The sequence below is a fragment of the Ammodytes marinus genome (assembly GCF_949987685.1).
Source record: "Ammodytes marinus genome assembly, chromosome: 6".
NCBI lineage: Eukaryota > Metazoa > Chordata > Actinopteri > Uranoscopiformes > Ammodytidae > Ammodytes > Ammodytes marinus.
The window spans coordinates 29,897,314-29,919,466 of NC_137235.1; the positions used below are offsets into that span (position 1 = coordinate 29,897,314).

At 42.9% G+C, this 22,153-nt stretch overlaps 1 protein-coding gene across 1 annotated transcript; it reads left to right on the top strand.

Moving 5' to 3' along the window:
* Nucleotides 1-1,502: 1,502 nt before the first annotated feature.
* On the top strand, nt 1,503-21,658 carry aspscr1 (ASPSCR1 tether for SLC2A4, UBX domain containing). Its single transcript, XM_080029653.1, has 17 exons — nt 1,503-1,600; nt 1,840-1,895; nt 2,426-2,540; nt 5,885-5,985; nt 7,519-7,564; nt 7,906-7,979; nt 8,696-9,263; nt 9,931-9,990; nt 10,962-11,101; nt 11,923-12,004; nt 12,443-12,509; nt 12,870-12,932; nt 14,851-14,903; nt 18,802-18,853; nt 18,997-19,066; nt 19,558-19,745; nt 21,324-21,658. The coding sequence occupies exons 1-17, from the start codon at nt 1,511-1,513 to the stop codon at nt 21,332-21,334; spliced, it is 1,836 nt and encodes a 611-aa protein (XP_079885779.1). The 5' UTR covers nt 1,503-1,510; the 3' UTR covers nt 21,335-21,658.
* Nucleotides 21,659-22,153: the final 495 nt, after the last annotated feature.

Below are 22,153 nucleotides of genomic sequence, written 5' to 3' on the forward strand. Positions count from 1 at the left end.
TCTGGGGCTGGGGTGTGTTCATTTGTTCCTGCTCGTCCAGATTTTTGGATGTCCAATCAGCGAACAGAGGGAGCGGCTGAGAACGATGACGTCGAAGTTGCGCGCTATTTTCAGTTGAATGCTGCGTTCCTTTATACTCGGAACTCGGAATTTAGTTCTGAGTTCCGACCTGTCTGTGTTCCAGTGCATCTGCTCGGGAAAGTATGGACACCTACAACTTTTTTTTTTTTCCAAGATATTTTTTGGGCATTTTTATGCTTTATTGATAGTGCAGAGAGACAGAGTTGAAATGGGGCAGAGAGGGGAGTGACATGCAAAGAACGACCGCGGTCTGGAATCGAACCCGGGTCAGCTGCTGGCCGAGGCCCATGGGGGGGACACCCCCTACAACCTTTTTCATCCAAATAACTAAACGTTAGGCTCTAGCGAGTTACCATTGCCAGGTACCGGTAGATCCATAGACTACAATATGTAGTGAAGTCGGAAATTTTCGAGTTCCCAGTACAACTGGAATGCACTGTCAGAAGCCGGCTTGTGACATACATCACAACCAAATGTTATGCGATTGGTTGGCTGATCCAGAGTGACACTGGGCAGATCCAATAGTTTTAAACTTCAACAGAAACCCGCCAATAGTGCAGTTCCAGACCTTCTGTACAAATGAAATGAAGTAGGATGGTCTGGTAGGACCAGGCTAGTATATCACTGTCATCCAGAAATCCATGCACTATAAATGTATCAATATACTCTTCTCTCCCACCGCAAAGATCACAACAAATGAAACTCCAGTTAATCCATATTGCGACTTTTATCAAGTAAAATGTTACATACGTATCTCACCAACAGGAATGTAAAGTACCATTTGTATGCAGATGACACGTTGCTATAGGCTATTTGCGATTGAAGCCAGATCCTGGCATCCTCAACAACCTCACAACCTGCCTCTCTGTTTTTCAAATCCTGTATGTCGCAAAATGTTCTTAAATCGAATGACAATAAATCTCAGGTCATTATGTTTGGTCCCCCGAACCCCAAATACCATCAGCTACATTGTCCCATTGCTTAGTGATCCCTAAAATAATGTTAAGCAGGCTGCTAAGAAATCTAATGGTATAGGCTTATATTTGATGCAAAAAATCTGTTTTGATGTTCAACTTAAAAAAAATTGCAAGTCTTGTTTCCTCCAACTGAACATTTCTCAAATTAGGTTTGTAGACCTATACCTATGAGACTAACTCAGCTTTTGCTTTAAAAAAAATTCAAGCTAATTTTTTAAAACCGAAATATATGGAATTTAGCCATCAATCATTTTTTTATTTAGATATTTTGAGCTTTATCTTCTATGTTGACTTGTCCAAATGTCTCCATTGAGGAACATACCTGTGATCACCACCACCAACAAAACTGAAACTTCTTCTTATAATGTGGGTGTATTGGCCCTTTAAACTGTGCGGCTGCTGCAGACTCAATAAAGTTTATTCAAACAAACACCGTGACGTCACGAAGCACAATGGCAGCCTGTGGTACAGCTGTGACGGTTCTCGCTCCAAACGGGAGGAGACAAACTGTTAAAGTGTCCCCCAACACACCGTTATTACAGGTAACTCGTGTTTCAAGGACATTTCATGTTTTTTGACACGTACAGTTTTTTTTTAATCATTCTGTTCCTTAGTTTTCAAACCAGAGCAAAGTAGTTTCCTCCGTTAGCTTGTTTGGCTAACAGTGGGTTAGCCAGTGACAGATCACTTTCTGCTATTGTGACGGATCAAATGAAAGGATTTTGCTTATTAGGTGTAAACGTGTCGTCCGTGTTACCCAGCATGTTTTTGTCATCCTCAGGTGCTGGAGGATGTCTGCAAGAAGCATGGCTTTGACCCCGAAGACCACGGGTTGAAGTGAGTATCAGCCGGTGGATGAAGCTGTCAAAAACTGAAATTTAAGCTAAATGAAAGTTTGCTTTGTTTTCCTGACTTGAAATTTTTTTTTTAGCAAATGAAACCTTGAGTTCATGCTGTATTTAAATGCAGTTATATAGATAATTGAGCCGTATGTGTGCTCTAAATTGTACATAGTTAATTGTGTGTGTAGGAGCCGAGTTACTGTAATGAGTTTAATGACATGGCAGCTAAGAATGAAGCGGTGGGCGTTGTGCTTGTAAGATCTGATTTAAATGAGTAATTCAACCCTGGAGCCAAATTCATGCGTTGCACCTTATCGATGTGTAAGGAAAAAGTATGAATTTTAATTATAATGAAATGAAACTGTCATGTCAGAAACGGAATGCAGGAGAACAATAATGTCCAGCTGAGTCAGAAACCCAGAGCATATAGAGGTAATATTTATAATAAAATAATCATTATGTAGGAAGGATTTGATTGTGCCAACATGCCCTCACGCCTCTACGTTGTCATCAACTCTTTGACAGGTTTCAGAGGACTACTGTTGACCTTACGCTGCCATGGAGGTTTGCCAACCTGCCCAACAACGCTAAACTGGAGATGGTGACGAGTGCAAGGAAGCAGGCGGCAGTTGACAGCCAGGTTAGTTAAAACACACCCTGCGTTCCAAATCGCAAACTCTTTCTTTTTTCTATTCTACATACTACATCTGACGATAAAAATAATCTAGTTAGGATGGCAGTAGGCATACTATTGGGACATACTTTTACTCTTTTATTTCATCATAACATTGCGCCTTGATCTCTTGCCTCTTGCTTTTATATCCGTTGCATCCTCGTTTGTTTTCATATGGAGGCTCTGTTGATGTGACGTCACTTCAGGTTCACACTGGATTATGGGTCAGAATCGCCCAAATAGGATGCAGTTTTCAACACTAACCATCTTGGCCGGGTGTAGTAGACATCCGGGTCTTTCTAAACATCCTAAATCTGGCCACAAGAATCGGGACATACTAAATCTTTTTTTCTACCATACTAAATAGTATAAAGTATGCGATTCAGAACGCAGGGACAGTTTGTGAGCGAGAGAGAGCGCGATTAACGTGTTAAGTAGTAGTGGCCGACTGCATGATAAAGACCCCTTATAAGTCATCATTTTTACAATTTTAGGGTAACATGTTTAGGTATATATGGTGACTGTCTTCTGGTCTGTATCATTGTCAGCCCTAGTATAGTAGCTTGATTCTCATGGCTCACTTAGTCAAGCGTAAACTCATCACATCAATAAAAAAAAATTTTCAAGTGCAAAATTAAAATGTTATATTTACAAAATGATGAACAAAAAAGTGTAATTCTCAACGCAAATCTTGGAAGATATCCTGCAGATGTAACCTAATAAATAGAACATCGTTTAGCATGGCTTTCATAGTAATAATTAAAATGCTGTTGAGAATGTGGTTGAAAATTCCTCGTTGACGCTTGTCCCATATCTACATGGATGCATATTCACACTTGATGTGTCCAGAAATGATACCGTACTGTACTTGACTACGTGTGGAGGCACGGCTGGATGATTCAAGTCTCTGGAGACTCTGCTGGAGGGATGGAGCACCATTCTTTCCAAACTTGCCCTGCGTTCCAAATCACATACTTTTTCTTTTTACTACACTACATACTAAAGTACAGAAGAGTTTTAGGGCCACGGAAGAGAAAAAAAAAATCAGATAATGAAGATTTTATTTTCATTATGTCGAGATGTGTCAAGAATAAAGACGAATACTCCAAAATGCTATTGGAGTTAGTGGGGCATTTGTGTATTTTCAGCATACTACAATTGACTTGTATGTATTGGGACATCCTAAATCTTTTTCTGGTGTACTAAATAGTATGGAAGTATGGGAATTGGAACGCAGGGATATTCACTCATTTGGTGTTACATTGGTTTGGACGGTGAAGGTCAAAGCAAATGATTCACATCATGTTTCAGTGACCCCTCGTTCAGAACATGGAAGCATCTGCTCTCATTTGATTTCACCAGTGCATTGATGAAAGTGTCTCCCTTTTTAAAATGTGTCACTCCTCTGTAGCAGCATGATGATTAGAGCTGGCTATTGGACTCCATTGAAGAAAATATGGATTACGGGGAGCTTTCACCTCCACAAAGGGTGCTGTAAACGAAATGGTTCTTTTAGCTAACTTCCTGTCAGTGACTGCAGTTAGCAGTCCCCTCCCTCGTCACCACATTAATGCACTGCGGTCTTCAAGCAGCAAGTTATCTAGCATCATCTCAGATCTATAAGTTCGATAAAACGTGATAAAAACCATCAAAACAGACATTGGGAAGGATTTTTACCTTCTCCGCTATTGTCACATACAAATTCACCCCTCTGTCGCTCTGCACGCCCACCAGCAGTGAGAAGGGTGTCAGTTTGTTGCGTTTCTCTCTTCTGATTGGTTATCAGTAGTGGGATCCCCGAAAAGTTTATTTGCCGATTACATGCAGAGCGAGTGACTGAGAGATCGGCTTTATGAAACGTGAACACTATATCAGTGATCACTGTATGAATTAAGAGAGATTTAACACTTATATGAACATAAATAAATCGCTAGCTTCACCTTTTAAGTGGGGAAAAGGTGTGATGAAACCCATGCATTACAAAGTGTGCAGATTCAGCCACATGGACACATGTGCAGATGACCCTAAATTGGCAAAAAGGCAAAAGTGGAAATATCTGCCGAACGGAAATACCTCTTCTGCAATAACAAACACAATAACGATATGGGTTGCCAGAGTTTCAGTATTGTATTGCGTCCAATCCTATCAAGATATGAATAAGTTGTCCCTCATGACATGTAGCCTTATACACTCGGCTCTACATTTGTTGGTTTCCATTGGCTGTACCTGGAAATCAACAAATTCCCCGCCTGCTTTCCCGCATTCACTGGGATCCGATCTGTATCCAAAGAAATACTTTAGTTGAGCTGTAGTTTCCTATGACGTCATGGCATCATAATCTAAGCAGTAAAAATCGCGGCTGGGTTTGATCTCATGTTTTTGTTCATTTGATGGATGGTTGACTGTGGATACCTCACAGGTTTTATATACTCACACACACACACACACACACACACACACTCATGTTTGTACCACACAGACAGACAGACACACACACACACACACACACACACACACACACACACACACACACACACACACACACACACACACACACACACTTAGGCTCTCCCAACAGTTACCTCAGCCAGACTGGTGTGTGAGAGTGTTTCATGTGTTGGCCACTGACAGCCAAGGCGCTCTTTTTCATCTCTCCCGGCGTGCTGGACAACACGGTTGTGGGGTAAACATAAACAACTCGTAGAATGACTCAGAGAGAGAGAGAGAGAGAAAACAACAGACTCACTGATGCCTGGTGTTGCTCATTTCCAGACTGAGGGTAGGGCCACATGTGCAGCTTAATCTAGTTTGATTATCAAAGATCCCCCCCCCCCCCCTGCATGATGGCTCTTGAATGCAGAGCCAAGAAACTTACAAATGGGACACATATGGAGATTAACTTCCGGCATGTAAGATGCAAAAAAAACGGCCATTGATCAGACACCTGCCTATTAATATATGCATACTGGAGGGGGGGGGGGGGGGGGGCGCTTGTGGTGTAGTGGTTAGAACACCCCCCCCCTCCCAGTCCTCAGAAGCAGCAGACCACAGATTCAAACCCGTGGTCGTTCTCTGCATGTCATTCCCCCTCTCTGCCCCCATTTCATCTCTGTCTCTCCTAACTGTCTAATAAAAAGCATTAGAAACAATAAAATATGCATCCTGTATGAGGTATGGAGGTTAGACATGCAGCTCAAGAGGAAGGGATGGACTGCTGTGATTGGTTTCCTGGATCATAACCCTGGTTCATGTGTAAAGAGTGTATATGGTCCCTGGTTCAAATACAGGTGTGTGTTACTGTGCTTTCTCAGGTGCGGATTGCGCTCCAGATGGAGGACGGCTCTCGGCTCCAGGGTTCCTTCTCGTGTGGACAGAGTCTTTGGGAACTGCTCACACACTTTCCCCAAATCAGGTGTGTGTGTGTGTGTGTGTGTGTGTGTGTGTGTGTGTGTGTGTGTGTGTGTGTGTGTGTGTGTGTGTGTGTGTGTGTGTGTGTGTGTGTGTGTGTGTGTGTGTGTGTGTGTGTGTGTGTGTGTGTGTGTGTGTGTGTGTGTGTGTGTGTGTGTGTAGGCATTCGCAAAGTGCGTGCGTGTGTGTGTGCAAACAATACAATACAACAAACAACTTGAGTTGAGTGATGGGAAATAGTAGGATACACTTGTACTGTATGTTCAACTTTTTTTTTCATCTAATCAAAGAACCAGCTGTTTTCTATTGGAAGTTGTTCATTTTTTGGTACTAATGATCCAACAAGGAGAGTTTAATGCCGATCCAAGTTGTAGTATCACTGTCTGTGTAGGAAATGAATGGGACTGAAATATGTCCCCCCCCCCCTCTTTGCATCTCTATTCAATATAATTGACTTCAGATGAGTTGTATAGTGATGATATGAGTGAGGCACGGGACGGTATGAAAATGTCACGATTATATTAACATAAGTAATTACAATTCACGATATTATCACGATTATCTTTCAAATATCCTGTTAAGTGGTACTTTTATATGTTATTATGACACATACATTTGCTATATCGTACTATGGTATATTAGGCAATAACACACAGTCCCAGTTACTTAGAGATGGTCCTTACAATTTATTTTTTATTTTTTTTAAACCTTGATTTATACAGGTATATCCCATTGAGTCCGAAGACTCTTTTGCAAGGGGGACCTGTTCCCATTTACACGTTACCATTCACACACACATTCATACACCGATAGCAGGCTAACTATCGACATTCACACAAGTTTCGATGACCACTGTGTTTTTCCTCTGTTTTTTTGTTTGTCTTCTGACGAGTAAAAAAAAATAAACGCACGCCATCGCTGCGTTAGATAACATCCCGTCTTTACAGCCCCCTCGACTTTCGGGTTTTTAAGTTTTCCCACACATCACCAGCTCACTCACACACACACACACCCTCACACACACACACACACACACACACACAGCTGTTACTCAGTAGTTCCAGCTGTGTGCGGTCCCAGGTGCTCATGCATCCGTCTGTCCGGCCTCCTCATCTCATCTCTTTATTAAATGACATCACTCCCCATTTTCTTGATCCTTTTCCAGTCAAGTTACGCTTCCATGAAATGAATATTAGCCCCGCGCCGACGTAAAAAAATCCCCCGGAGAATGTTGTGAAATGGAGGGGGGGGAAAAGCTTTGATTTTCAGCATTTAAGGAGAACAATAGTAAAAACATTTATGGTTCAATTAGTTCCTACACGGGATTGTGCACACATGGTTTACACATGCGGGACAGCGTGCCACTGCATCCATCGCATGAGGTTTTATGGTAACATCACAAGAGCTGATTTCCTCCAACGAAGCAAAAGCCACTTCAGTGTTTTTTTTGTTTTTGTTACTGTTGAAGCAAATAGAAATTAATTGGGGCCATCATTTTAATCTCCTGTTTTTCTTCACCGTCACCACCTGATTGCAGTGTGTCGGAGGAGTCCACCCCCGTGTGTGTTTACATGAGAGACGAGGTATGCAATGTTCCTTCAACTCTCCTCTTTTTTTTTTTTTTTTTTTTTTTTTTTTAAACAAGAGATGAAAGTGAGTTTTATGGTAACAGAGGCGTGTGCGTGTGTGCGTGTGTGCGTGTGTGTGCGTGCGTGCGTGTGTGTGTGTGTGTGTGTGTGTGTGTGTGTGTGTGTGTGTGTGTGTGTGTGTGTGTGTGTGTGTGTGTGTGTGTGTGTGTGTGTGTGTGTGTGTGTGTGTGTGTGTGTGTGTGTGTGTGTGTGTGTGTGTGTGTGTGTGTGTGTGTGTGTGTGTGTGTGTGTGTGTGTGTGTGTGTGTGTGTGTGTGTGTGTGCGCACACTCATAGGTGAGTGGGGAAGAAGCACTCAAGCGGGCCACTCTGAAGTCTCTGGGTCTAACAGGAGGAAATGCCATTGTCAGGTAGGTAGCTTGTCGTCAAGCTGTTCATATTTTTCAGGTTCAATATTGTAATTTGGGTTTTCTACTAGAAATTGTGTTCATGGTGTAATGTCCAAGAAAGCCTTTATATTTATCACAGTGCCGTTGCTGAATCTCCTGTTTTTTGGCCTCTGACTCAAACTGCAACTTGGATTCAGGTGTATCTGGGGGGTGGGGGGGGATGCTTATCACAAGGTGGCGGTAATGCTAAGTCAGGTTGGTAATGAGGGATGGCATGGCTTCTCCCATTATGATGTAATAATGGCTGCAATCTGACTGGAGTTTTTGAGGTGGAGAAAAACTGAGTATTTTTATTAATTTATTTCTATCAAGGAGGTCATACATAGTGGAGAATTCAAAATACAGTTAAGCACATACTCTTATTCAGATGTATATACATAATGGGTCCATTAATGATACAAACATCGCTCCTACAGTTGCCTCAGGTCATGACTCAACTCTTTCCTTTCATCTACTGTTCTCCCTTTCATTTGACCTTAATCAACGAGAGTTTTCTCATACTTTGGGAGTCTCTAGTCACACGGGGGACCCATATTAATGTTGACAAAACATGAAAAAAGTGCATTTTGCAAAATAGCTGACCTTTTTAATAACATGTACAAGCAGCATACTGTGCGTGAAACAATGTAAACCTCAGAGTTTACCATCAAGCTTTTTGGCTCCATTTTGTTTTTTAGGTTTTTACTGAAGAAGACCAAAGCACAGGGAGAGGAAGATGACAGAAGTGCCACTGAAACAGCTGTTGTGCCAAGTTCCACATCTGCTGCCAAGGAAACCACGCCAGGCCCGCCATCACCGCCGTCCGGCCGCGCTGCTCCTTCACATCCGGAGACGACGTCGACAACAACAGAGCTGCCAAAGAGACCAGCGATCCCCCAGCAGCTCCGTAGGCCAGAGGAAAGCCCACCCACTGCCACCAGCAGCACACCACCTGGCAAACAGGAAGAGCTTCCAAACTCCCAGGATGCAGTGCGGCCAAAAGTTCCTCCCGTTGAGAGAGGAGGGCCAGAGGAGGATGGAGAGAAAGCAGGGCCATCAGGACTGAACCGTCAGCCATCTTGTTCTTCCTCCTCCTCCTCTGCTCCCTCTGCTCCATTCATTCCCTTCACTGGTGGTGGTCAGCGCCTCGGGGGTCCCACGGGACGCGCAATATCCTCATCATCCTCCTCTCTGTCGGCCATGACGGCTGCAGTAGATTCGCCCAAAGCCAAGAAAGCCAAATCCAGCCACGGCCCTAGCACCAAGGTGAGCCAAAGCTCCACAACTTTATATTAGGATTATTTAAAGTTGGTGGAGTCAGCGGTTTTGGAGAATGCTTGTTGTCAAAATCAATTTGTCGAAATTCTGTCAATATTTCCTCACAAACCGCTACCAGTATGTACTATGTGTGCACTGAAAGAAAACAAGCTGATCTTAACACAGCCTAGACTCTGTAAACTGATATGTAAACAAAGGGTATATAAACAAAGGGGGCCAACCGTAGCTATCAACCTGCCCGTTGACAGAGTCTAGGCTGTGTATTAACAATGGGATTTCTTTCAGCAGCGCACACATGGTACGGACAGGCAGTGGATCGCGAAGGGATATTCACTGATTTGACAAAAATAATATTTTGACAACATTTTGAGACTTTTCCAATTTCATAAAAAGGATTTCAGCACAGTTCATCCAACAGTTAATTTGCCCAGTTTTCATGAAACATGGAATGTTGAAATGTTGGCTTATAAGGTAATGATCTTCAGGTGAACTGATTTGAGAGCTACAGTGCAGCTACTCCACTGACCATGTGTTGAGATCTTTTTTTCCGATTGTTGTTACCGTCATTCTTGACGTCAAAAACAGCAGTCCAGTAAACAGTATGTCCACAATAACCTACAAGTTTAACTTAAAGCCTTCTCTGTTCCTTTCACAGCATCAAACCTCTACCAACCAGCAAGACGAGGACATGGATATGGGGGAGTACTCCTTGGAGGTAAACTCATTTTTTTTTTTTTACCTTAACTTTAAACTTTGACATACCAAGATTGTGTAAATCATCAAATAAGAACCTGTTTCCACCTGGCGCTAACATCTGGTTTGAGTGATCCAAACACAAGTGGACAGCTCTAACTAAAGGCTGGAGACGCAATGAAGACTCTTTGAGATTAGATCTCCAATACCACATTGGGAGGTGGTTTAGGTCGCTTGTGTCCGCATTCAGTTAGTTGTGTAAACGAGCATGTGACTTTTGTCCACATTAGGGACCGCCTACATGGTGTTATAAGTCCGTCACTATGGGTCTCCAATTAGCAAAAAAATATGTTTATTCTAGATTAATTTTCACTCTATTTGTGTGTGTGTGTGTTTGTGTGTGTGTTTTTTTACAGTTGGCACAATCAAATCTATATTTGCGGTTCCTGTTTGCACCGTACACATGTCTATACCTCCTTTTATATACAGTCTATGGTCTGCACAGACAAATATCACTAGAATATTTTGATACTGAAAAACATATAACATTCTCAGGCGAGTCCTGGCATTATAACAAGCTCCTCTTTTTGTTGTGAATGACTCCTAAACCATTCTGTGTGCCTCCCAGTTTGAAACCCCCTCTGTCTCCATCCTTTTATTTTTTTTTATTTTTTTTTATTATCTTTATTTGGAGTCACATGCATATACACAGTTTACAATCATCATTGATGTAATATATACGCTGCTCCATCCTTTTTTTTTAATAGAGACAATGAAAAGGAAAAAGAACAAACAGAACAAGGGGTGTTTTCAGTTTCAGAAATTAAAAATAAAATAAAAAGTACAGCAGGGCTAAAAACAACAACACAATCGGACAAAAGAAGGTCGTTTCTGGGAGATATATCTCAAATGAATTCAAATATATTTTCAAATGTACTCTGCTGGAGCCTTACGGAGAACGTTATTGTCCTCCATTCTTTTGTGTGTCTGCAGCCAGTAGAGAGGGAGCCTCTCATCTACCACCTGGACTCCATGTCCCGGCGCTCCTCCAGCCACATGGATCTGCCCGACGAGTTCTTTGAAGTGACGGTGGACGATGTGCGCAAGCGCTTCGCCCAGCTGAAGAGCGAGAGGTGGGAGCAAAAGGAAGAGGAAGGGAGCGCTCGAGTGACTTTGGGTCAGAGAGGGACTGCGTGTGATATTTAGTATAAATACCTTGTTGCCGCAGAAACACACGTCTGGATCAGATGTGTTTGTTACGGATAATTAAGTCAGTTTGGCATTTGCTTCCTGTGGTGTTTTCGGTGATGTATAACCATCCTAATTGCAGAAATACCGTAGGGATGATGAGAGGCCATAGGGGGAGGGAGAATGCCGGGCAACACTGCGTGCGTTTTTTGAAGTTTTGCTATTTATTTATTTATTTATGTATTAAGAGTTTGAAGTTTTTATTTATTTATGAGGGCCTCTTGAAAGCAGATGCAGACCAGTTTACTCTGTGGAAGTGGCCGCGGCAGGCTACAGATGCTGAGACGCTGTGTGTGTAAACATGTTCCCATTTATAACACACCACGCACACTACTACAAAAGCTTCTAAATATGGCACACGAGGAGTAATTAGAACGCCCTGTTTTCTGTGTGGACGTTCTACCAAACACTGTCAGGTTGACCCCCCCCCCACTCCCCCCCACATCCTTTTATCTCCGTCTGACATTGACTTCACTACCGTGTCAATGAGTTGCAATTACAGAGGGTGGGAATTAAGCAGACCACAGCAATTCATCTTTAGCCTCTGACACGCACACATGCGTATGTGCCACACAGGAGTATGGGTAGAAGATGAAGCATTCGTCTGCCCATCTTCACTCATTTATCATTCTACAGTCTCCGTTTTATGTCCCAGCTTGTTTGGTTGTAACTGCGTCTCTCTCTCTCTCTCCCTGGTTCCCTGCAGGAAGACATTGGAGGAGGCGCCCATGATGACCAAAGCTCTGAGAGAATCGCTCATGAAGGAGAAGATGAGAAGATATCCCAAAGTGAGAGCAAGGATCGGACACAGGATCACAGTTCTGTGTTTTAAGACGAGAGTCAGCCAATTCTGGACAATGCTCGTTGTAACGAAATGACTTATTGTCAAAATCAGTGAATATCTCCTCACGATCCTCCAAGTTGTCTGTACAGTGTGTGTCCGCTGAAGAAAAGAAATCCAGTGTTCATGCACAGCCTAGGCTCTGTAAATCTGCATGTTGTTAGCTACCGTGGGCCCCTTTTGTTCACAAACCCCTTTGTTTAAATACCCTTTTACAGAGCGGAGGCTGTGTATTAACACACACAGTGTGAACAGGTAGCAGATTGAGAGGACATTCTCAAGCATTCGCCAGAATCGCTGACTCCACCTTTTTTTTGTTTTTAATGTGTTCATTTGTATGAAGTGTGCAGCCTTTGAATAACCCACTGCCACTGTGTGTCCCCAGGTGGTCCTGAGGGTCCAGTTTCCAGACAGACATGTTCTACAAGGCTTCTTCAGCCCCCTGGAGACAGGTGTGTGTGTGTGTGTGTGTGTGTGAGTATAGTGTAAAAGAGTGTTCATTTCAGCTAGTCAGCCACAGGTATGGCTGCAATGTGAAAGCTCACTTGCGGCTACCTCACCACATTTACGACTGTATAGCCACAGCAGAGTGACAGAGAGGCAGACAGAATGAGACAGGTCTGTAATTCCAGGGATTAGATCCACCTCAGCCCAACACAACAGCAACACGAACAAGCAGCAGAACAACACATGTGAGGGGAAATTCCGTGTTAGAAAAATGAAATGGTGCTCCCCCCACACAGCGCAGATATAGATGCACAGAGCTTGTTCCCCACTTTTAAGTTGTTGTTCTGTGTCTTTTCTGTGTCCAGTTGCCGCTGTGAGGCAGTTTGTGGGGAGTCACTTGGAGGATCCTCAGCTCCCTTTCTACCTATGTAAGTGTCACTTCCCCCCCCCCTCCCATACTAATGAATAACCTAGCATAAAAACTAGAGGTGGGCATAGATTAATTTTTTTAATCTAGATTAATCTAGATTAATTTTGGAATTAATCTAGATTAATCTAGATTAAAATGTCTCATTTGAATTCATTCATAATATGTGTGTGCTCCTAAATAATGACTCAAAGTAAGTCTTTGTGCTCCTAAATAATGACTCAAAGTAAGTCTTTGTGCTCCTAAATAATGACTCAAAGTAAGTCTTTGTGCTCCTAAATAATGACTCAAAGTAAGTCTTTGTGCTCCTAAATAATGACTCAAAGTAAGTCTTTGTGCTCCTAAATAATGACTCAAAGTAAGTCTTTGTGCTCCTAAATAATGACTCAAAGTAAGTCTTTGTGCTCCTAAATAATGACTCAAAGTAAGTCTTTGAGAACGTGTTTCTCAAGCCAGGTGGCGCATCAGACCAGGGGCTCATCTCCTGTTTCCAACATGCATCACAAACTGCTTGAGGAAGCTGTTCTACTATGATAATTGGTGATGAAAATAAATAATGTTCAACAAGATGTTACATAGTAACGCGTTACCGGCATCGGACCTCTTTTTTCAGCAACGAGTAATCTAACGCGTTACTATCTCCAAACCAGTAATCAGATTAAAGTTACTCATCAAAGTCACTGTGCGTTACTTTTTCTGTAATTTTCCTTAGTGAAACATTTTACATAACTGCACAAATGACTGCGATTGCGATTTTATGTAAATAAATGTGCACGCATGTGTCTCTAAACGCTCCAACTGCTCCAACCGCTCCTCTCGTCTTTTTGGTAGCGCCCCTCTCTGACATGCAGCGTGTGTGTGTGCGCCTGTGTCTGTGTCTGTGTGTGTGTGTGTGCAGCAGCATTACGGCCGAACTGTGGCGCAAAACAAAGTTTTCCCCCCGATGAAATATAGCGTCTGCTAAGGGGATATTTAGGATTCGGGTACGGTGACGTTGAAGAGATAGAAGTGTTTAAAACTTGGAAACTTATAGTCACGTGGCGACCGGTGGCCACACACACCCACCCTGCGTTCCAATACCCGATTGTGTCGTGGGCAAGTGATGGAGAGAGAGAGCGGCGGGTGTGTGAGAGAATAAAGGCTCCTCAAGTGTCAACAACGGCCCCCGGCTATTATTATCTCCCCTGAGCCGAACAGGAGGTGGAATAAGAGATTAACGGCGATATTTTTTTTATCGCCGATAAGAGTCTTGCGTTAACGTAGCACGTTAACGCCGATAACGGCCCACCACTAATAAAAACCCACTGCTGTAGCTCCTCTTGTGACGTTTTTTAATATTGTTATTAACCACATGACGGTGCATTCACGCACTGGGAACATCTCAAAGGATAATTCCGGTTTACTACAAGTTTTGTGTTGACTAGTTTTGGGGATCATTTCTATCAGCGAGGAGGATCATAACCCAAACCCTAAAACAATAATGCCTGACATAAAAAAAAAACGGCAAGTGCTTGGTGCATTCGATGTGGATTCATGATGAAGTCAGATGGTCAGTGTGACAAAATAACGCCACACAGGTCTATTAAGACTTCATTAACTTTTGTTTTTAAAAAGATATTCATGTATTTCTACTGCTGATTTGTTGTTATTCGTAATTTGCCGAAAAAACAAAAACCTGTGAAATACATTCGGCCTTCCTCGTTTACTGTATCTGTTGATGTGGACAGAACTGTCACATGGCCGCGTTCGTTTCAATAAATTTTTTTAAAGGACATAACGTGTGCATGTAACACCTAAAAATATTGGTCTCATGATTCTGCTAGTTTTTTTGAATGAACTTATTCTCCACTGACTTCAGTATAGATTTTTTATTTTTTTTTTAAAGCCTGTCCTCTTTCTCATCTCTACCTCTCTTTCAGTCATCACCCCCCCAAAAACCATTCTGGACGACCCTTCGGCGACACTGTTTCAGGTGAGATCCCTCGCATGCCGCCTGATTTTGTCTTCCGACAACACTTTCTTCAAACCCGCAATAATAAACAGAAGGACTCGACTCAAACGAACCACATCAAAGTCAAGTTGCAGAAAACAACAACTACTAAACTCTGCCTTCCCATCTTTGAAACTCTCTCTCCACACACAGGCGCACACACACACACACACACACACACACACACACACACACACACACACACACACACACACACGCGCGCGCTGACCGTAAAATGTATCGGCTGGTCCTTCTCTCCTCTTCAAAGCCCCACAACATTCCCGTTCCCCCCCTCCACTGTCCTTGACCCCAGCTGGGCTTGATTTTTCCCAGACTGGCACATGGGGTTAATACAGGCCTTGCTTTGATCTCTGCACACACACACACAAACACACACACACACACACACACACACACACACACACACAGAGCAATGGGCAGCCTTGATGCAGTCTTGCCTTCAGAGTTCAGAACTATTCAAATAATGGAAGATTTTAGAGCAAAGAGTTACAAGTGGGGAATGTGTCAGCCCGTAACCCAGACACCCTTGTGAATTATTTTAATTTTTTCAGTGACATCATTTTAGAATAACTAGAACATTTTTGCGTGGCCTCCCGTGTGACACTTAGACTCAACCTTAAATAGACGGAAGAAGAAGAAGAAGAAGAAGTGGAGGGAGGAAGGGAGCGTTGTTTGAAGTGATATCCTGTTGTGATGAGGAACAAGATTCGGCTCCTCAGAGGGGGACCACTAACAGAAGATAACCACCCTCAAAAGAACACTTTGAAGTGTGTGTGTGTGTGTGTGTGTGTGTGTGTGTGTGTGTGTGTGTGTGTGTGTGTGTGTGTGTGTGTGTGTGTGTGTGTGTGTGTGTGTGTGTGTGTGTGTGTGTGTGTGTGTGTGTGTGTGTGTGTGTGTGTGTGTGTGTGTGTGTGTGTGTGTGTGTGTGTGTGTGTGTGTTTCTCTGAATCAAGTCTGATGTTCTGATTCAAGTGGGGACGTCTTGCTTTCTTTTGTTTTTTTATTCATATATATATATTTTTTTCTTTTTGAAAACCCAGCCTGCCTTCCAATCACAACACATCCCTCCTCTGTACCCCAAACTCCACCATCACCCACTGCTGTCCCCCTCTCTGGTGCCTCACCCCCTCCCTTTACCCCCATGTCGCTTTCCATTAGGGACTTTAAAGCCATAAAGTGCACAAAAACAAAATCTTTCATCCTCTTGGTGTCATGTCACACACATACACATATATATATACACACACACACACATGGAGAGACACGCATGGTCTGGCTCTGGTTCCCTGTCTATACATCAATCTTTGACACACACACACACACACACACACAAGGAATCTTTAATCTTTTTTTTTGTTATGTCACATAGACAGGAGGGCACACGCATATGCACTCTGTCTCTCTCACACCCTCAAACAGACACACATGCACACACATGCACACACACACACGCATGCACACACACGCACAGACGCCCACTTTAATCACTTTGTGTCATGTCAGGAAAGGAATGTTTCCCAACCCAGAAGCCCTTTGATAGCAGGCGTCCCCTCCCTCGTCCGTCTCTCTCCCTCTGTCTTCCATCAGGATCCGTTCTGCCTCCTTCTCTCCCTCACTCCATTCCTCTCATGTTTTTGTTTTTTTCTCAACGTCTTTTACACACACACACACACACACACACACACACACACACACACACCTCTGGTCTTCTCCCATCGCCCTGTCTCATCCCGAGTAGAAGTGAGCACTGCCATAGGGAGCACGATGGCAGGAATGCCCGTTTGTTTTTCACTTTAACACATTGTTTCCTGCTCACAGGGCTGCCATAATAGCAATTAGGGCCAGCGTGTCCCAATTTAGCAACTGGGCAAGGGTGCCAGGGTGGGGTGGAGGGCAGAGAGAGAGAGAGAGGGGACAGTGTGTGTGTGTGTGTGTGTGTAAAACAGCTAGTAGGGGAGGGTAAACCCGCCTAATCCCAGGGACCGCCATGCTACCTTCTCTTTTTACCAAATGTTTCTCTGATAGCTTTAGCGCCGCAGCTAACGGATTATTTTCAATACCGATCAGGACGTGGTCGATGCCGAACTTGTTTCTCATGCCTTCCTATCAAACCGACTCATCACATACTTGCAAACCAAATTATTCAACCCCCATAGCAAATTAGGTTTATGGCATGATTTACTCCCTTTAAGCTGTATGCAATAAACAAATAAAACCAGAACAATTCTTCAATTAGCTCAAAATAACTAATATCACAATTGGTTTCTCCAACACAAAATGCCAATTGTAATGAATTCTGCAGTCTCAAAATGATCCAACCCCCTTAAGAAGTTCCCAATGAAGAGCACATTTTTTCCGATCAGGTGTTGTCCCAATCCCACCAGGGTTCCATTAGCTTGTATTAGGTCTGCTCGAGATGGAATACATCAAATACTTTTTGACTATTTGACGGCATGTTACAAATATAAGTCGAGAAAATTGTCCAAAAAAGCTAAGAGAAGAGATCATTGCCTTACACAAACAAGGACATTCTATAAAAAAAAGATAGCAAAGGCAGTACATGTTACTAAATACACTGTCGGAAGCAAGTTAAAAGGTAAACGTTTGTAAAAGAAAAAATAAACGTATTTGCATAGGGGCTGAATAACTTTCTCAGTAATAGATTCATACTTTATTAAAAACATTGAAGGGTGAAGTCAGTGGATGTCTGATTTGATTGGATTTGCTCATAGGATTTTTTTTTTTTTTAAATTTTTTTAGAACATTTTAAGCTAAGCATTGAATGTGAGATACATGAGGGCTAAGATAGGATGAGGTCAATACAATAGCTGAATTTATTTAGGCTGAACCTTTGTTGTATTTCGTTCTGTGATGGAGCACTGCTTCTGCCTGCTGCTATGCTTACAAAGAATAAGGTCACCCTATTGGTCTAATAGTATTATGTCATTTATAACAGCTCTTTACAACACTTCCCTGTGAATAGAAGAAAGTGTTTTTCTTCACCGGCTTTTTGTTTTGCGACTCTTAATAGAAAGTAGACAGACTTGTTCCCCGCTCACCTCGCCTGCCTGCCTGCCTGCCTGTCTGTCTGTCTGTCTGCGTCTCCACCTCATAATTGTACGGTTGATTATATCATGCCTGCCACCGTTCCATTATAAGGCATTGAGACGTTCACCGGTGGCGGGGGGAGAAGTGTTGTGCTTCAGGGGACTACTGTAGAGTGTTTTCACTAACCGTTTGATTTGGAGCTCATTTTGTGGTCTTGCTTCAAAGGAACCGTGGTTACTGGAGCAATGAATCATCTTAAAAAAAAAAAAAAAAAAAAAAAAAAGGAACCCGGCTATGGCTTGGATGTGGTGGAGAGCACTTAGTTTGTGTGTAGCAGGAGGGACTCTTTTTTATTTTTTATTTTTATCAAGGTTTTTTGATTTTGTTTTTCACATTATACAAAGAGAAACAAACACAAACAACCCCACCACCACCACCCCCAGAGACCAGACATATACATACAATTAATACAACATAACCAGACATCCGTAAAGGAAAATAAATAGCATAAAGTTAATAGAAATTATACAAATGAAACTGTTTACATTGTCACGTTGTCAGCTTCCATTCCCTCAACAAAAGTTTAAAAAAAAAAAAAAAAAAAGTCTGCCAGATATTATAACATTTCTCAGTAGACCCTCTAACTGTATATCTGATGATTTTCTCCAACTTTAGATGGCACAGGACCTCCCTGATCCAGTGACTGTGTGTCAGTGGAATGCAGGAGGCACTCTTGTTTAGATTATTCCATGTTTTGCAGAACATTTTTTTGATGGCTTCTGTTTGCGTCTGTCTGTCTGTCTCTCTGCAGGCAGACCTGTTCCCTGGTGCGCTGGTGTACTTCGGCTCCGATGCTAAGACAGGTTCTTGCCTTTTCTTAAGTTCTTTTCTTTTCAGATGATGACTTTGAATATTTTTTTTTTGGGATACTGGATTATTAACTGAGGAATGCAATGCAACACAACAATAGTTTACATTGTGTGAGCGTGTGATTTTTCTTCCACAGAGTTTTACATAAAGAGGGGACTGCTTGAATCCTCTGTCTCAGCCTCGCAAGCAAACGAGTCCATTGCAAGGTATGTGTTACACGTGTGTGTGTGTGTGTGTGCGTGTGTGTGCGTGCTTGGTCGTGCGTGCATTTGTGTGTTTGTGTATATGCACTTGTATCCCGCGGCAACCAGCCTATTTTCCTGTCAAAAAGCTGTCATCATTGGAATCCCTTTGAGGTTGTGCCTAAACAGCAGGTGCCCCTATGCACCCTCATTTCCTCCCCACACGCGCACATATAAACATACATACGCGCGCACACACACAAAGCATTTTCCAGCCCTTCTAAAGATAGAGGGCCTTACCCAAAAGTGACCCCCACCTGTTGCCTCTTAAACGAGGTCATTACTCCTTCTCTGTTTTGAGTCTTTATTTAACTTCTGCTCCTCCATTCTGAAAAAGATACAGGGATTATTGAAGAGGACTTTAAAAACAAGCTGATTTCTTCAAAGCATGTGCTAAGCTTGTGACATATATATTTTAACCTCTTTTCCTCGTATTCCATCCCCTCCGTCTTCAGCTGCATGGTGCGGTCCTCCTCTCCTCCCTGCAGCTCCGCGGGCACCGAACAACCGTCTTCAGCTCCAGAGCCGGAGGAGGGGACCAGCGAGTCCACACAGGACCAAGCAGACCCGTCTACCAGCGGCCAAGCTGCTAAACCCAGCAGACCAGACCAGGGCAAGGTGCCCAAGTGGCTCAAGCTTCCAGGTCAGGACAGGAATGGAAAATGGGAATGAATCATTTTATTTACACTGCACCAAAACCTCACATGCCTTAGATGAGGTACTATACTGTGGCTCAGTATCCTTTCACACTTCACACCTCTGATTTAACCCTTTTTCTATTTCTGATGCATCAGAGAAAATTCACACTCATACCATGGTAACAGAGTGGTTTTGCATTATATATAGCCCTATAATACAACCCACGTTTCTTAAAACCTATTATTCTTTATAAAGACCGCTTAACTAACAGTTTTTTTTATCTCCAATGGCTAATTGAAACATCTGCCTTGTTGCTGCTCTGTTTGTTTCTGTTTGCTTTCACACCACATGACAATCAAAACGAGTCCAACTGGAAGCTCCTCCTTTTATCAGGTGATTTGGGTCCAGTTGTTTAGTCCCCACCGGAGTACCATGGACACACTCTTACACACTATGCCTAAACTAACCGAACCAAACGGGTAAATGCATCGGAGTTCATGTGAAAGCAGCCGATACACACGCAACACAGATACAAGTATTTCACCCCTGCAGCCATCCTTCTCAGGGATCACTTCCCGAACAGAAGGCTTTGAGCTGCTTGATTCTTCTGCTAAACACACACACGAACACACACAAACACACTCACACGAACCCCCAAAACCACAGTCAATAGGAAATAGCCCTTTTGAAAGCCAAATTCCTCATGACTCAGGAGATAAGGATGCATGTTAGTAGGATGAACCAATTAGTTCAGGATGGTCCCCCCCTGCGGCCCAGGAGACCACTACAGACACTGTGTGCCCAGGGAGAAGGCCACATCACACACAACCAGCCCCTGTGGTCGGTCCAGTCACGCCCGCTTTTACTGTTGTCCTATTGTGGGGATTCTGGTGCTCCCCGTATTGATGTTTTCCTTTTAGAATAATACTCCCTTTTTCTAGTTTGTGTTTTTGTGCGCCCCTTTTTTTATGTCTGGCTGAACTCTGTGTGTGTCCATGTGCGTCTTTTTAAAGAACGTTTGTGGCTGCTTTCTCTTTCATGAGGAAAGTTAAAAGACAGAGGGGAGGGGGGGGCTGAATGGAGAGTTATAGGCTCCATGTGTGGACCCTACAGCACAGACGACACTTAAACACACACACGCGAACACACACACACACACACACACAACTGAGAATGGTTGTCAAAATCACTTTTTGCCAAATCGGTGATCTCCTCACGATCCGCTACCTGTCTGTTCTGTGTGTACCGAAAAATAAATCCAGTGTTAATACACAGCTTAGGCTCTGTAAATGGGCATGTTGATAGCTACAGAGGCCCCCCTTTGTTTACATATCAGTTTACAGAGCCAAGGCTATGTATTAACACCTGACTTTATTTCAGCACACACACACACACACACACACACACACACACACACACACACACACAAACACACACACACACAGAGTACGTACAGGTAGCAGATCGAGAGGAGATATTCCCTGATTTTGACAACATTCTCTAAAATATCTTACTCTACCTTTTTTAAGACAAGAATAAACTACTTTTAATGTGGATTGCTTGCTGTTTATTTCCTCCACAGGTAAGAAATAATTCTGCTGCCGAGTGTTGATGATGTGAAGACTTACCAGGACGGACGTGTGACAAGCTGCTTGCAGACTAGTAGAGCACTTCAACCCCTTTGCTGCACTTTGACCCCAGGCTCCACTTTGCAACCACAGCGGACTTAATTCATTGCGCGAAGAAGCCTGCGCTTGAGTATAGGGGTTTTTAGAACGACAAACGTCAAAATAATGAGATAACTTGACTTGAGGAAAATAGTGGATATTTCATCACCAAGAAGATTGTTGTGTTGCATCCCGGTTGGAAGGAGAGTGTGCCTGAGGAGGCTGTGTGTATTCAGCTGCTGAAAAAAATGTAGTGAAAAGTGAATAAAGACAGTTGTACTGAAACTAAGCCTTACATTGTCTTGTGTTGAAGCATGTGGGGGTGTTCCCCAGTCATTGAATTGTAAATCTTCCAATGTCCATTTTTTGTTGTGTAGCACTGTCAGTCATTCTCGTCTTATGTCCTTGTCCTGTTTGTTTTTTAAAGGCCAAGAACAAACTCTGATACAGTTTGAGTTTCCTTACTTCATCCAGAATTTTGAGCATTTCATTTTAGAAGTGATAACACTATAGCCTTTTGTTTTTGGCCGAAACACTAATGTCTTACTCTACTGTACATCTTATTGTTATAACTGTGTTGTATATCGCTCTCTTCTGCATCTTCCCTTCTTTTTTTGACCTGCCTGTTTGTTCCAGGAGTTTGTAGCGGAAAAAAGGGGTTGTTGTGAGCGAGTGTATTTGAGGTTACACCAGAGACAAGTTCAGTAAACCTCAGTCTCAAAGAGCAGCCTGAAATATTTCAGGT

Excerpts from the sequence above, each read along its gene's own strand:
- aspscr1 (XM_080029653.1), top strand. The coding sequence starts at position 1,511 with ATGGCAGCCTGTGGTACAGCTGTGACGGTTCTCGCTCCAAACGGGAGG. Across the intron at positions 2,541-5,884 it reads AGGCGGCAGTTGACAGCCAG|GTGCGGATTGCGCTCCAGAT; the intron begins GTTAGTTAAAAC and ends GTGCTTTCTCAG. Across the intron at positions 9,264-9,930 it reads GCCACGGCCCTAGCACCAAG|CATCAAACCTCTACCAACCA; the intron begins GTGAGCCAAAGC and ends TTCCTTTCACAG.